At 39.5% G+C, this 14131-nt stretch overlaps 1 protein-coding gene across 1 annotated transcript; it reads left to right on the top strand.

The window, feature by feature from the left end:
• The first annotated feature begins 7491 nt into the window (after positions 1 to 7491).
• LOC108360719 (uncharacterized) lies at positions 7492 to 13418 on the top strand. The gene is made up of 2 exons (XM_017613130.1): positions 7492 to 11909; positions 12476 to 13418. The coding sequence occupies exons 1-2, from the start codon at positions 7786 to 7788 to the stop codon at positions 13149 to 13151; spliced, it is 4800 nt and encodes a 1599-aa protein (XP_017468619.1). The 5' UTR covers positions 7492 to 7785; the 3' UTR covers positions 13152 to 13418.
• The last annotated feature ends 713 nt before the right edge of the window (positions 13419 to 14131 follow it).

Raw genomic sequence — 14131 nt, 5'->3', positions numbered from 1 at the left:
AAACTATCGATGGTTGGACCATTCGATATTTTCGATAGTTTTGGGCATCTCCATTCGATAGTATCAATACTATCGGCAAGAGAGAAAATATGGGATCCTTACTAATTATATTGAATATGGTAATATTAGTAGAAAACAGAAGAGAAATGTTAGTTTTAAACACCATTTTGGTGTACTTTATTAAAAATAACAAATAAGTTATTTTGCGCAACAAAAACAACACGTTGCAAGTCTAAATTTTAAACAATTTACAAAAACGAGGAGAATTCGAGTTTTTCGAGTAATCAAAATTTCGAGTTTTTTAATTAGGTTTCTTAGAAAATTTTTGAGTATGCACTTTTGTAGTTTGAAGTAGGTAGGTATCACTGTTGATTTTTGGCAATTATTTGTATTTGAAGGTTTCCGATAGTATCGCGATAGTGGCTGCCATTCATCGATAGTGGTGTCAAATTGAAACTATCGATACTATCGATAATGCCATCGATAGTTTTGCAGCTCTAGTTCCTCGTAGAAAATTGTATATAACCCTTTGGCTACAGCGGCCAACAACACATACCGGTTAGAAAAAAACAAGCTGGCAAGCGCCAGCTCAACGCTCGTATGTAGGTATAGCACTCAGTATGGCAATCATACCAACTACGAGTACATATGTATGTATACTTGAAAATAGATAATTGCGTCTCGGTCAAACTGTTTATAGAGCTTGTTCTCTGTGTGAAACTCAAACCNGAATTCGAGTTTTTCGAGTAATCAAAATTTCGAGTTTTTTAATTAGGTTTCTTAGAAAATTTTTGAGTATGCACTTTTGTAGTTTGAAGTAGGTAGGTATCACTGTTGATTTTTGGCAATTATTTGTATTTGAAGGTTTCCGATAGTATCGCGATAGTGGCTGCCATTCATCGATAGTGGTGTCAAATTGAAACTATCGATACTATCGATAATGCCATCGATAGTTTTGCAGCTCTAGTTCCTCGTAGAAAATTGTATATAACCCTTTGGCTACAGCGGCCAACAACACATACCGGTTAGAANGTAGGTATCACTGTTGATTTTTGGCAATTATTTGTATTTGAAGGTTTCCGATAGTATCGCGATAGTGGCTGCCATTCATCGATAGTGGTGTCAAATTGAAACTATCGATACTATCGATAATGCCATCGATAGTTTTGCAGCTCTAGTTCCTCGTAGAAAATTGTATATAACCCTTTGGCTACAGCGGCCAACAACACATACCGGTTAGAAAAAAACAAGCTGGCAAGCGCCAGCTCAACGCTCGTATGTAGGTATAGCACTCAGTATGGCAATCATACCAACTACGAGTACATATGTATGTATACTTGAAAATAGATAATTGCGTCTCGGTCAAACTGTTTATAGAGCTTGTTCTCTGTGTGAAACTCAAACCGACCGCCGTGCTTATTAATACCAAAACTAATTTCACGGAACCCCGTGACTTTTCTACGGAACCCTTGGGTTCCGCGGAACACACTTTAAGAAGCTGTGCTGTATACAATGGTGAAAAATTCTTAGTCAATGTTGCCGGATTATAAAAAGGCAATAACATGGCCAATAATGGATAATAATGGATTGGCGCTTACACATATGTTAGTGCTGACCGAGCTTCTTCTTCGATTTGTGGCGTGCGTCTTGCTATTGCACACAAAGGGGGGGACCTACAGTTTTACGCCGACTCCGAACGCCGATTGTATTTTTATGAGAAGCTGTTTTTCATGGCAGAAATACACTCGGAAGTTTGCCATTGCCTGCCAAGAGACGGCTTCTGTTAAGAAAAAAACCTTTTTTCTATATTTTTTAGCGATGTTGCTTTGACCAGGGCTTGAGCTCAGGCCCTGAAGGGTGGTGGTGCGCACTGCTAACTATGTACTACACCACAGCGGGCGCCGTTTACACATTATTATTCTAAAATTGAATGGGCTATAAAAAGTCTTCAAGTTTTGCTGAAAATTCGTTGAACTTTCCTTAATTTTGTTTAAAGTTGGAAACTTTGATTTAAGTATATATATTTTTTTATAGAATTAAACATATTTTTGTTAAAAATAACAAAAAAATTTGAACTTGTTAATGTTGAAAAAAGAATAGGTGCATGCAGATAGATATGTATATGTATGCAGGCAGATGTATGTTTATAACACACACGAGTTTTACATACTTTTGCTAACTTTTTTACCATGACACTATGGAAAACCAAAAACACTCCACTTATTGGCTCATTTCACTCCGCTCGAAAATTATAAAACGCCAACGCTGGTTCCACTTAATCACGTCTATCTTACGAACCAATTGAATTATACGAGATACAGCAAATGAAATAAAATAAAATTTTCCATAAATCCCTGATAGTTTCTGAGAAAGTAATTAATCATTCCAGATTTTTTGTTTTTTTGGTGAAAAAATGGTAAATATCGACTTGTGTGGAAGCCTGTTCCTTTAGAAACAAATTAAGCTACTACTGAAGAAAATCGATATATAAATAAGAAAGTAAGTATTGGTCGAATGAAAATGCGCAAGACTTTTTTGTATGAAATATGAGTGTTACTCATACGCCAGGTACACCTGTTTAGGTAGAGGTAATTAATTTCTCAGAAACTCTCAGGGCTGTCGAAAAGTGGTGTATATACGGTGTATGTAGAATTTTATTAGCTTTCACCTCCCGCATTTCGTATTGCGATTATTCAATTGGCTCATTAGATATACGTGATTAAGTGAAACCACTATTTTTCTAAGCTGAATAACGGTAAATTGCAAATATCTCAAAAAGTTATCCATAGAAAAACAAATTATCTAGATTTTCCAAATCACCGAGAAATTCTACATAGGAATTGGATAGTGGCATCTATAGAACATTTTTTCTGTAAAACCGTGTTATTATATTACATTATATATTACTTTTGATATGTTTTTCTTATTTATGGCCTTATTACAATAATATTCAACAATTTTTTTGAGCTTGAGGAAGTTTTTAATGAAAACTATTGTGGAAAAATAACCATAATTTATAAATGATAGAAGTTATAGCTGCTATTTCGTAGATCACCACATCTCCTCATCAGACTTCTTCAGTCGGACTCGATCCACGACCTCAGCTGACTGAGGCAGTGGTCTACACACTGTGCTAGGTTCGCCTTATTCACTGTTCTTGCTTTTCCCACTTTTTAAAACAAAAATCCCTTACTTAAAAATGCTTATACGTACGTTAACTAATTGCTAACAGGTGTCTCTTTCGAAATGCTTACGCTTCCGTCAGTGCCTTACTGTTTATTGAGCGTAATACACGTGTATTCTTTCAATAAAATAAGAAGTGGCAGAAAACCATCGAAATGATATAGGTATGTGAAGAAGTAAACATAAATTTATAGCAAGTGTTTTTTACTTACAAAAAGTGACAATGATAACAAATTAGCTAATATATTAGTGACTCTATTGGTAACAAACAACAATAAAAAACAATCGTACATGCTAGATAATTTAAGTGTTTTTTAAGCCCGTTGCCATATGGAACACAAGGTGTAATGTGAAATGTCCCTCATTTTATCCACTATCAAAGGGAGGGTATGGGATGGTGTAAAACAAAAACCCTTTACTTAAAAATGTTTATATATATGTACGTTAACTAAATGCTAGCCTAGGTTAATCAGGCCGGCGCTGAGCCGCACATAGACCGGTAGGTCTTTAGTGTTACCAGTTGGAGCTCGTTTTTATACGTTAAAGAATACATTATAAAGGGTGTCTACGCTTTTTCAGAATTTCAGTGGAAATTTCAGCTCTACTTTTGAAATGCACTCTAGTTTCTCGAAATGGTAGGCTCCCAAGCATTTTAATATTGTTTTAGACAGTGCAGAACATCGGAAAAAAGATGCTTCAACATTTCTCTGGTGTCCCGCTCACGACACTTCCTGCACCTGTCCAGGCTAATGATACCAATTTTTTGTGCAAGAGCAGCAACCAGGATATGCCCAGTAGGCAATCTGGTAATAACTCCATCTTTCTATGGCGCAGTGCTGCGAGATGCTGAAACTTCTCAATTGGCCCAAAGTATGAAGAGTTTCTTGCGGAATTCCACCACACCAAAGCGCCATATTGTTTTGAATATTGCTGTGTAGCACGAATGCATCAGGGAAGGTGACAGACATGCATAAAGGGCGCTACTGGCCTCCTTCACGCTTTCCTCAACATTGTGCTTTCACAGCTGCTTACTATCCGAGACTACTCCCAAAGACTTTGTGCGGTCTTTAGTTGACAGCCCGATACTAGCTAGCCTCGTAGGTTTCCACACTGGAACCTTATATCGTCATGTGACTACACCACTTACTCTTTCAATTCGACAAAAAAAGTCGTTGTGCTTGTGAAGCATGTAAAACTATACGACGAGTAGCCTGTGTAAAATGTGATGTGGGTTTATGTTTGAAAGGTTTTGCTTCTTTTCCTAACAAAATTTAACTCCTATATCCGCTTTGAACGTAGAATATGCATATATTACACTATGCGACAGTCAAAATCGGGATGGGATGAAACCAACGGGAAATGTTATATCGGTCAAAAACAAGTTATACGTGGCCCGGCGTTTCGCTGGGTCACGTCTAGGAATCGAGATATATCGATTTGAAGCTAGTAACTATCATATAGGGGAAATTGTCACCTTTGGTGGTCTTTTTCTTGACATAACTCAAACAAATTTAAAAAAATTAAAAATTACAATTCCTTTAATCTGTTCATATAACGTTTTTCTACATAATCAACAGTTTGGCCGGTAAAAATAAATGTATGAAGAAAAAAAATATTTTTTGCCTAAAATATTAAATTTTTTTATTTTTTAAATTCATAAAAAATCCAAAACGGAAAAAAGGCAAGTCGTATTACTTTCACGCAAAGTCACATAACCTTTAAGTAAAATGAGACATAGATCATGAAAATCGATGACAAGAATGTCAAAATGAGATACCTTCACTTAATTGTGAATAAAAACGAAACTCGTCCCTTTAACTCTCCAACTCTCCAACCGAACCACAGATCAATCATCATCTTCAGCATCCATTAACATCTCAACTTCTCTCGATAGCTAGCCTCCAACCATATTCTTTTTTCTCAACTCTTCATCTTTTCCCAACGATGATTATCTCTTCCTTCTTCAACAAACAGCTCGCTCAACTAGCACCCAACCTCCAAACTCTACAGTAGACTCTCTTAATGAAATACACAACCTCATTCGTAACAATAGCATGACCGATGACTCTCCTTAACCAACTCAAACATTCAACTATATTTATGTATTAATAAATATAGTCGATATGTTTTTTTCAATAATACTAACTTATGTAAGAGAAGACTTATCTTTTAGTCGGAGAATTACTTGTACTACTCTTGTAGTTAAGAGTTGTAATTCTCTTATTTTTCATTAATACATTTTCAATAAATCGTTAAATTATTGCAGTGGAATTTAAAAGGTTATTATAATAACTACGATAATTTACAAGTCTTACTAAAAGAACATGCACCTTCTATAGTAGCACTAAACGAAACACACTTGCCAAAATATAAAAACCCTTTACTCCCTAGTCGGTATAAAGGTTTCTTCCACAACTTAGACCAGAATACCTATGCAAAACAAAGCAATGCCATTCTTATAAAAGATAATATTTCACATACAAAAATAGATATAGTTTCTAACCTTTCAACCATTGCTGTCGAGATTAATCTGGGGTTTAAAATAACAATAGTTTCAATAAACATACCACCCGCGCAAAAATTCAAGTCCGAGGATCTCAACAAAATTTTAAAAGTTATCTCTACCCCAATATCTTTAGTCGGGGACTTCAACGCGTGGAGCACCATATGGGGCTCCGCATCTACGAATTCGAGAGGGAAAACAATAGAAGACGTAATTTTTGCTAATAATCTTTTTGTCCTCACTGATGGAAAGCCTACACACTTTTCCACGCACTTAACGTTTACAAACATTGATCTAACTGCTTATTCAGCCAGCTTAGCTCCCAGAATTTCCACCATAACCCTTTCTTCTAGCGATCACTTTCCCATCATCCACGAAATATATTCTCAACACTCAAACGAGAAATCACAGCATAGACCAAAATTCATAATTGAAAAAGCTAACTGGCCTCGATACAAAGATATTGCACTTGAGCTGCATACTGCTAAGCCGCACTCAGACCACGTTAACAAAGAGGTAGCAATAATAAAAAAAATAATACGGTCGGCAGCGCACATTGCCATACCACAGACGGCAAATCTGCGCCGCAGTAAGACAGTCCCTTGGTGAAATTCTAACCTGGCGTTTCTAAGGAAAAACAAACAAGATTTATGAAAACAATTTAAAAAATCACGTCTTCTCCCTGATCTGGTTGAATATAAAAAAGCCAATGCAATTTTCAGAGAACAACTAAAAGAAGATAAGTTAACAAGAAATAAGTCCTTTGTCCAATCCAAAAAAAATCTGGGCTAGCATAAAGTTACTGTCTGGTACTTACAAAAAACCATATATTAAATTTATTACCGTTAACAACAACGTGATATATGACCCAAAGGTTATTGTCGAACATTTCGCCGCAAACTGGTCAAACTATTCAAGCGACAATAGTTTCCATTCCCATTTTGTATCTAAAAAGCAAGACATAATCCTTAAAACATACGTTAACCAAACTCCCCCCTCGAGTGCAAGGAAAATAGAAACTCCTATCTTTTAAAACGAAGTAATGTCAGCTTCAAACACCTCTAAGGGCAAAACGCCGGGATTTTATGGAATTTCATATCAAATGATAAACAATCTACCCACAGAAATGATACATCGTCTCATACGTCTCTACAACAACATTTTTGATAGTGGAATATATCCCAAGTCTTGGAAATGCGCCAAAATCCATGCCAAACCAATCCATGACCGAAATTTCTGGCTACCGGCCTATATCCCTGCTGTCATGTCTTGGAAAAATTTTGGAAAATATTATTTCCAAGCGTCTTATGTGGTTTACTACTTTCCACAGTTTTGTCAGCCAGCACCAAGTAGCATTTAAGAGAGGTCAAGGGACAATAGACGCTCTGCTTTATTTCGATCACAGGGCATCAACAGCCATCTCTTCCAAAAATCATCTCACGTCGCTAAGTCTTGATATTGTCGTCATAGTCGACGAAAATTTGCCAAGGAATTGCTGGCCGAGAGGTAAGGTGATTCGTATTGTGACAGCCAAAGACGGACAGGTGCGCAGCGCGGAAGTGAAAACTACTTCAGGAATACTACACCGCCCAGCTACCAAGATCGCAGTGTTAGACGTCGGCTCTTCTGGGAGTAAACTCGTCAAGCCGGACTCATTTACGGGCCAGGGGATATTGCCGCCGATAAGTAAAGCTGAGTAGTGTAGTTCCTATGTTATTATGTTACTTATGTATTAAATTAGCATTTCTGCTGTGCTTAAAAGTAATCTCTTTTCTGTTTTGTACTGTTATATATATGTATGTAAAAGAGAAGGTATAATGCATGTATTTAGATACACACACATCATGTACACTTTGATTTACATAGGAATACAGCCTAACGGTCCTCATCAAATTCAATATCACGTCATGTCGTAGAAAAAAGTTGAAGTTGTACAGCACAGCAGTAAAGACGCAGAAATACACAAAATTTTAAAAGTATAGCGCATTATTCGCATACTAGAAAAATTGTGTTTTATTAAAAACTGCAATCGCAAACAACAATTCTTTTAAAATTTTGTACTCGAAATACTTTTGCAACGTGAAGTCAAATATTTTACTATGACGAATAATTGCAAAAAGTGTAATGCCGTGGACGACGATAATATGGTCCAATGTGACACGTGTGATGGATGGTTCCATTTTACCTGTGTCGGAGTCGATAGCTGCATAGCTGAAGTAAGTTGGAGCTGTGACGCTTGTGAACACAGTGCATCGGCAAGACTTACAAGACCCATCTCTTCATCATCGCCTACGACCAATATTGGAGGAACAACAGTAGATCGTCGCGTACATTTTTCAGTGATCGAACCGACTGCATCAGTGATCGCAACTGCTAATCTACATGGTAACCAGATATTTATCGAAGCGCATGCAAGGACACCTGGGCAGACTACTCAATGTGTACGAAGACCAATTCCGGTCGTACAGAGTACTTCAACGGTTTCGCAAACTTTTCCCGGTACAGCAGCGTTCACCAATCCAATGAATTTCGTATCATTACCAATCTCCGAGAATCCGAAGACGCCAAGCGTAATAAATACGCATCACAATGTATATGCGCTGGGAGGCGTTGAGTCAATGCTAAATGCAACTGGCCAAAATCATAGTTCACCAGTAAGTCAACGAAATCTGCAGCTTGAGCGACTAGAGGAGGAGTTCAAGATCCAGCAACAGTACCTGGAAAATAAATATAAAATTTTATCGCAATCTTCGGAATCTATCTCGTCGAACACCTTTAGTTTACTCAACAATGGGCCAACAGCTACGCAACTAGCAGCAAGGCAATCTATACCCAAACAACTGCCTATGTTCAGCGGCGATCCTGAGGAGTGGCCGCTATTTATCAGCACATTTGAAAATAGCACTGCAGTAGCTGGATACTCAGACGCGGAGAACCTCATTCGTTTGCAAGCTTGTCTCAAAGGTAAGGCTCGTGACATAGTGAAAAATAAATTATTTTTGCCATCTATGGTTGCCGACATAATCCAAACGCTAAAGATGTGTTTCGGTAGACCTGAGCAGATTCTTGAACGTGCAATGAATAGGGCTCGCGCAATGCCTCCTATTAAAGATAAATTAGAATCACTGATAGATTTCGCCTTATGCGTGAAGAATATTTGTACAACTATGGAAGGATGTCAGATGTATGCACATTTACACAACCCACTTCTCGTCAAAGAATTAGTCGACAAACTTCCGAATAATCAAAAACTCAACTGGGCGATGACTCCTAAAGACAATGCAATCCCTGCTGTTAAATTATTCAGCGACTGGCTTTACAAACTTGCTGAAGCTGCTAGCATGGTCGTATCTTTTACGCCAACCAGAGGTAGTTCAGTAATGAACACTCACACCGTTGCGTCGCAGGACGAAGTACACCAGGTTGATAGAACCCTTTTCAAGAACAAATTGTGTTGCTGTTGCAAAGGTTCCGATCATAATGTATCGCAATGTAGCGTTTTTAAAAATCTCCCATTAAATCGTCGGTGGGACACTGTAAAATCAAACAGTCTTTGCCGACAGTGCCTGGGTACACATAAGCGCAGGTGTTTTGTGGAAAAGGTGTGCGGTATAGACGGCTGTACTATAAAGCACCACAAGTTACTTCATAAGACAAACGTCTCGTTAATCTCGAACCGACAAGCTACGAAGTCTGATATGCTCCCGCAATCGGACGCCCAAGTAAACACCCATAGCCACAGCGCTGTCGGGAAACAACCATATTTTAGGATCGTCCCAATTTTTATACATGCAAACGGGAAAATGGTAAAAGTTTTCGCCTTTTTAGATGAAGGTTCAGCAGTAACATTAATCGATAAGAATTTATTTGATGAACTTGGCCTTAAAGGTACACATGATCCTATATGTCTACGGTGGACTGGTAACACGACACGCTCCGAAAATGAATCAGTGCGAGCAACAATCAAGATCTCGAATGCTACCAATAGGCGTACATATAAATTGAATGGTGTGCATACTGTCAACGCCCTCGACTTACCTGAGCAGTCAATCGATGCTGAAACAATAGCTAAAAAATATCCGCACTTGAACGGTTTGCCAATCGAATCTTATAATAAAGTGAAACCATCGTTACTCATTGGCGCTGACAACTGGAAATTAGCTGTTCCTTTAAAAGTAAAAGAGGGAGCGTGGATGCAGCCAATCGCTTCGAAAACGCGCCTAGGCTGGACAGTTCAAGGCGGTCAGAACGATCACATTTTTGACTTCCGACTCAACGTTCACTATTGTGACTGCCAGAAGGGCTACCTAGAATTACATGAGAGAGTAAAGGAGTTCTTCAGATTGGAGTCACCGGACGCATCAAATTTGTTATCTGCAGAAGATCAAACGGCCGTAGACTTAATGAATGCCACATGTCGCAAGGTTGATGGTTTTTACGAGATTGGTTTGCCATGGCGAGATCCAAATGTATCTTTACCAGACAGTTACTCAAACGCGCTTAACCGAGCCATATGTCTCAAGAGGAAGTGTGCTCGAGATCCAAATTTGAGAGCAGAAATTCAGCAGCAAATTAACAATCTAGTATCAAAAGGTTATGCTGAAAAACTAAGCACACCTGAACTTCACATAGAAAGGGAAAAAGTATGGTATCTTCCCATATTCGTAGTAACGAACCCAAATAAACCGGGAAAGGAACGTTTAGTTTGGGACGCTGCAGCGAAGGCCGAAGGGGTATCGCTAAACGACTTCCTGCTTACTGGTCCAGATATGCTCAATTCACTGTTCGAGATATTGTTGGCGTTTAGAGTAGGTAAAGTAGCCATATGCGGTGACATCTCCGAGATGTTTCACCGTATCAAAGTCAGAGAAAGCGACCGACATGCTCAGCGATTTTTATGGTGGGACAACGATGAAGAATCAAAACAACCGAACATTTACGTCATGCGAGCATTGACGTTCGGAACGAGCTGCGCTCCTTACATTGCGCATTTTGTGCGCGATAAAAATGCGAGCTGTTTTGAAGAAGATTTTCCACGAGCGGTAGAAGCGATCCAAAAACATCACTATGTGGATGATTTTATAGATAGTGAAAACAACGAGCAAGCAGCTTTAGAATTAGCTCTGCAAGTTAAGCAAATTCATGCATCTGCCGGTTTTAACATACATAGCTGGACCTCCAACTCCAAGTTCGTCCTCGAACAACTACGTGGAGATGCGGCAGAAATTCAAGGCCCGAAAGAATGGGGATCTGCGGCAAAAATATTAGGTATGTTTTGGGATTCAGCTAACGATTCGTTTAGATATATTTGCAGATTTATGCGATTACGCCGAGATGTCGTAAACAACTCGATCGTACCGACAAAAAGAGAGATACTTCAAGTACTCATGTCAATTTTTGACCCGCTCGGACTTATAAGTTGCTTCACTATAGGGCTTAAAATCCTTCTCCAAGATATTTGGCGATCTGATATTGGATGGGATGAACCCCTAAGCATAGATTTATATGAAAAATGGTGCCATTGGAAGTCAAATATTGAAGTTATAAAGACAGCGAAAATTCCTCGCTGCTATTCAGAGTTTTTACAACATGCGAAGGAGGTTCAACTTCACATGTTTGTGGATGCTGGCGAAAACGCATATTCAGCTGTGTGCTATTTGCGTGTTGAGCATACTAATGGCATCTCCGTTGCACTCGTTGCCGCGAAATCAAAGGTCTCGCCTCTAAAGCCATTGTCTATACCTAGACTAGAGCTTCAGGCGGCGCTCGTAGGAGTAAGACTAGCAGGTGCAGTACTTAATGTTCAACGCATACCCATAACAAAACACTATTTTTGGACGGACTCGAAGACGGTTCTAAGGTGGTTGCGAATGGACCCGAAGAACTTCAAACCGTATGTTATGCATCGAGTCGGAGAAATTTTAGAGTCCACAAACGTATCCCAATGGGATTGGGTACCTTCGAAAGAGAACCCGGCCGACTTAGCCACGAAAAGTTCAGTTCAGCTTAACTACAAGATGTGGTTCTCTGGTCCACAGTTTTTACTATCTCAATCGAATGAGTGGCCTCATTGCGAAGAGTTCAAAGGCGACGAAATCGACCAAGTCGAACTAAAACGTTACGTGCTGCAAATAGACAGGGTAATTCAAAAAAGTTTATCGCTGGACACAGAATATTTCTCGGATTGGAAGCGCTTATATAGAGCAGTTGCGACGTTCTTGCTGTATATGAATAAACTGCTTGCAGCGACTAAAACGCAAAAGTTTAATAAAGCCATCGATTTTCAAATGACTCAAATAATCATAATAAAATATGCTCAGGACAGCGTATATCGCGAAGAAATAAACCTCTTGAGTCTCGGTAAAGCTCCGCGCAAGCATAGCCTGGCTCTTTGAATGTATATTTAGACAAGAGCGGAGTAATTAAGAGCAAAAGCCGCGCAGAGCACCTTAACAGTCGTGCGGACGTTATTGTGCTACCAAATTCACACCATGTTACATTTTTAATTGTTCGCTCGATACATGAAAAATTCCATCACCACATGCACGAAGCTATCATTAATACAGTACGCGCACAATATTACATACCTCGACTACGAGTCTTGTACAGAAAGGTCCGCAAATCTTGTCAGCAGTGTAAAAATTACACCGCTAAACCAAATGCGCCACAAATGGCGGTATTGCCAAGTGCGAGGCTTGCAGCCTTCGAAAGGCCTTTTACTTTCGTCGGAATCGATTTCTTTGGTCCACTCTTGGTGAACGTTGGGAGAAGGCGGGAAAAACGGTGGGGTGTTTTATTCACCTGTCTAACACTGCGCGCTATTCATATGGAAATTGCGCACAGCCTGGATACAAGTTCTTGCGTTATGTCGATCAGAAATTTTGTAGCTCGCCGTGGCTACCCCCGACAAATCTTCACCGATAACGGCACGAATTTCAAAGCTGCGAAAAAGATCATATGCGCGGAGATGAAAGAGGTAGATTTTTCACTACTTATGTCAACATTCGACCAGATCAGCTGGAAGTTCATTCCGCCAGCAGCGCCTCATATGGGAGGGGCTTGGGAACGGCTCGTGCGGTCTGTCAAATCTGTTTTGTACAATATTATGCCGTATGCAAACTTCAACGACGAAAGCCTCAAAAGTAGCTTATGCGAAGTAGAATACATCATAAATGCACGCCCCTTAACTTTCGTTTCACTCGCATCAGACGACGACGATGCTATTACGCCAAATCACCTTCTGCTGGGTTCGCCGGATGGCTTCAAACCCGTGTGTACCGACGAATTAGACCTAAGAAAACGTTGGTACCAGACCCAAAAGTTCGCTGACATATTCTGGCACAGATGGGTTAAGGAGTACGTACCCATCATCTCTAGACGTAGCAAATGGTTTAATAAGGTACCGCCGATACGTGTTGGAGATATTGTCGTCATAGTCGACGAAAATTTGCCAAGGAATTGCTGACCGAGAGGTAAGGTGATTCGTATTGTGACAGCCAAAGACGGACAGGTGCGCAGCGCGGAAGTGAAAACTACTTCAGGAATACTACACCGCCCAGCTACCAAGATCGCAGTGTTAGACGTCGGCTCTTCTGGGAGTAAACTCGTCTCTGGGACTCATTTACGGGCCAGGGGATATTGCCGCCGATAAGTAAAGCTGAGTAGTGTAGTTCCTATGTTATTATGTTACTTATGTATTAAATTAGCATTTCTGCTGTGCTTAAAAGAAATCTCTTTTCTGTTTTGTACTGATATATATATGTAAGTTACGGACGTTAGGTCCGTATAAGTCAAAAAAATAATTTAGTTGGGCCAACGCGCCCAACAGTTCTAACTACGAGTTACAAATTTACAACACAAATTTTGGAATCTAACACAGTTTATTCTATTTACACAATTACAATTAGAATTCTTAATCTAAACCGTAGCGTTACCGTCCCGAACTCGACTGCCCGCTTTGTGTCCGCTGCTTCCCTTTATAGCCAATGTCCAGCAGCAGCGTACCTGTTGCATAATTGTTGTCTGTGAATAAGTTCGTCCGTTAGTTCCCACACTTGCATTATGGGTTGATGCTATTTCACAAGTATGCGAAATAGTATTATGCTGACGATGCGTCTGGAGTAATGCAGTAGCATACGTATTAATCGCTGGTACTAGTCATGGCCTTGACTTTGGGTGTTAGGTTGCCGTGCGCCGTGAGAATGTAATTGTGCTGACTTAGCGGCACGTGTAGTGGGCAACAGTGGGAGCGCCGCAGCGAGTTAACTCTGGGGAGTGTTAACTTGTATGTAAAAGAGAAGGTATAATGCATGTATTTAGATACACACACATCATGTACACTTTGATTTACATAGGAATACAGCCTAACGGTCCTCATCAAATTCAATATCACGTCATGTCGTAGAAAAAAGTTGAAGTTGTACAGCACAGCAGTAAAGACGCAGA

The sequence above is a fragment of the Rhagoletis zephyria genome, unplaced genomic scaffold (genome assembly GCF_001687245.7).
Source record: "Rhagoletis zephyria isolate East Lansing unplaced genomic scaffold, Rhagoletis_zephyria_1.1 Rzeph_scaffold_00615, whole genome shotgun sequence".
Lineage (NCBI taxonomy): Eukaryota > Metazoa > Arthropoda > Insecta > Diptera > Tephritidae > Rhagoletis > Rhagoletis zephyria.
The sequence above is the reverse complement of the archived record's forward strand: the minus strand, read 5'-3'. Positions and strand labels throughout refer to the sequence as shown.

Bases quoted from the DNA above. Each gene is read 5' to 3' on its own strand.
- LOC108360719 (XM_017613130.1), top strand. From the start codon at position 7,786: ATGACGAATAATTGCAAAAAGTGTAATGCCGTGGACGACGATAATATG. The intron at 11,910-12,475 runs GTATATGAATAA...AAAACGGTGGGG, and splicing joins GCAGTTGCGACGTTCTTGCT to TGTTTTATTCACCTGTCTAA.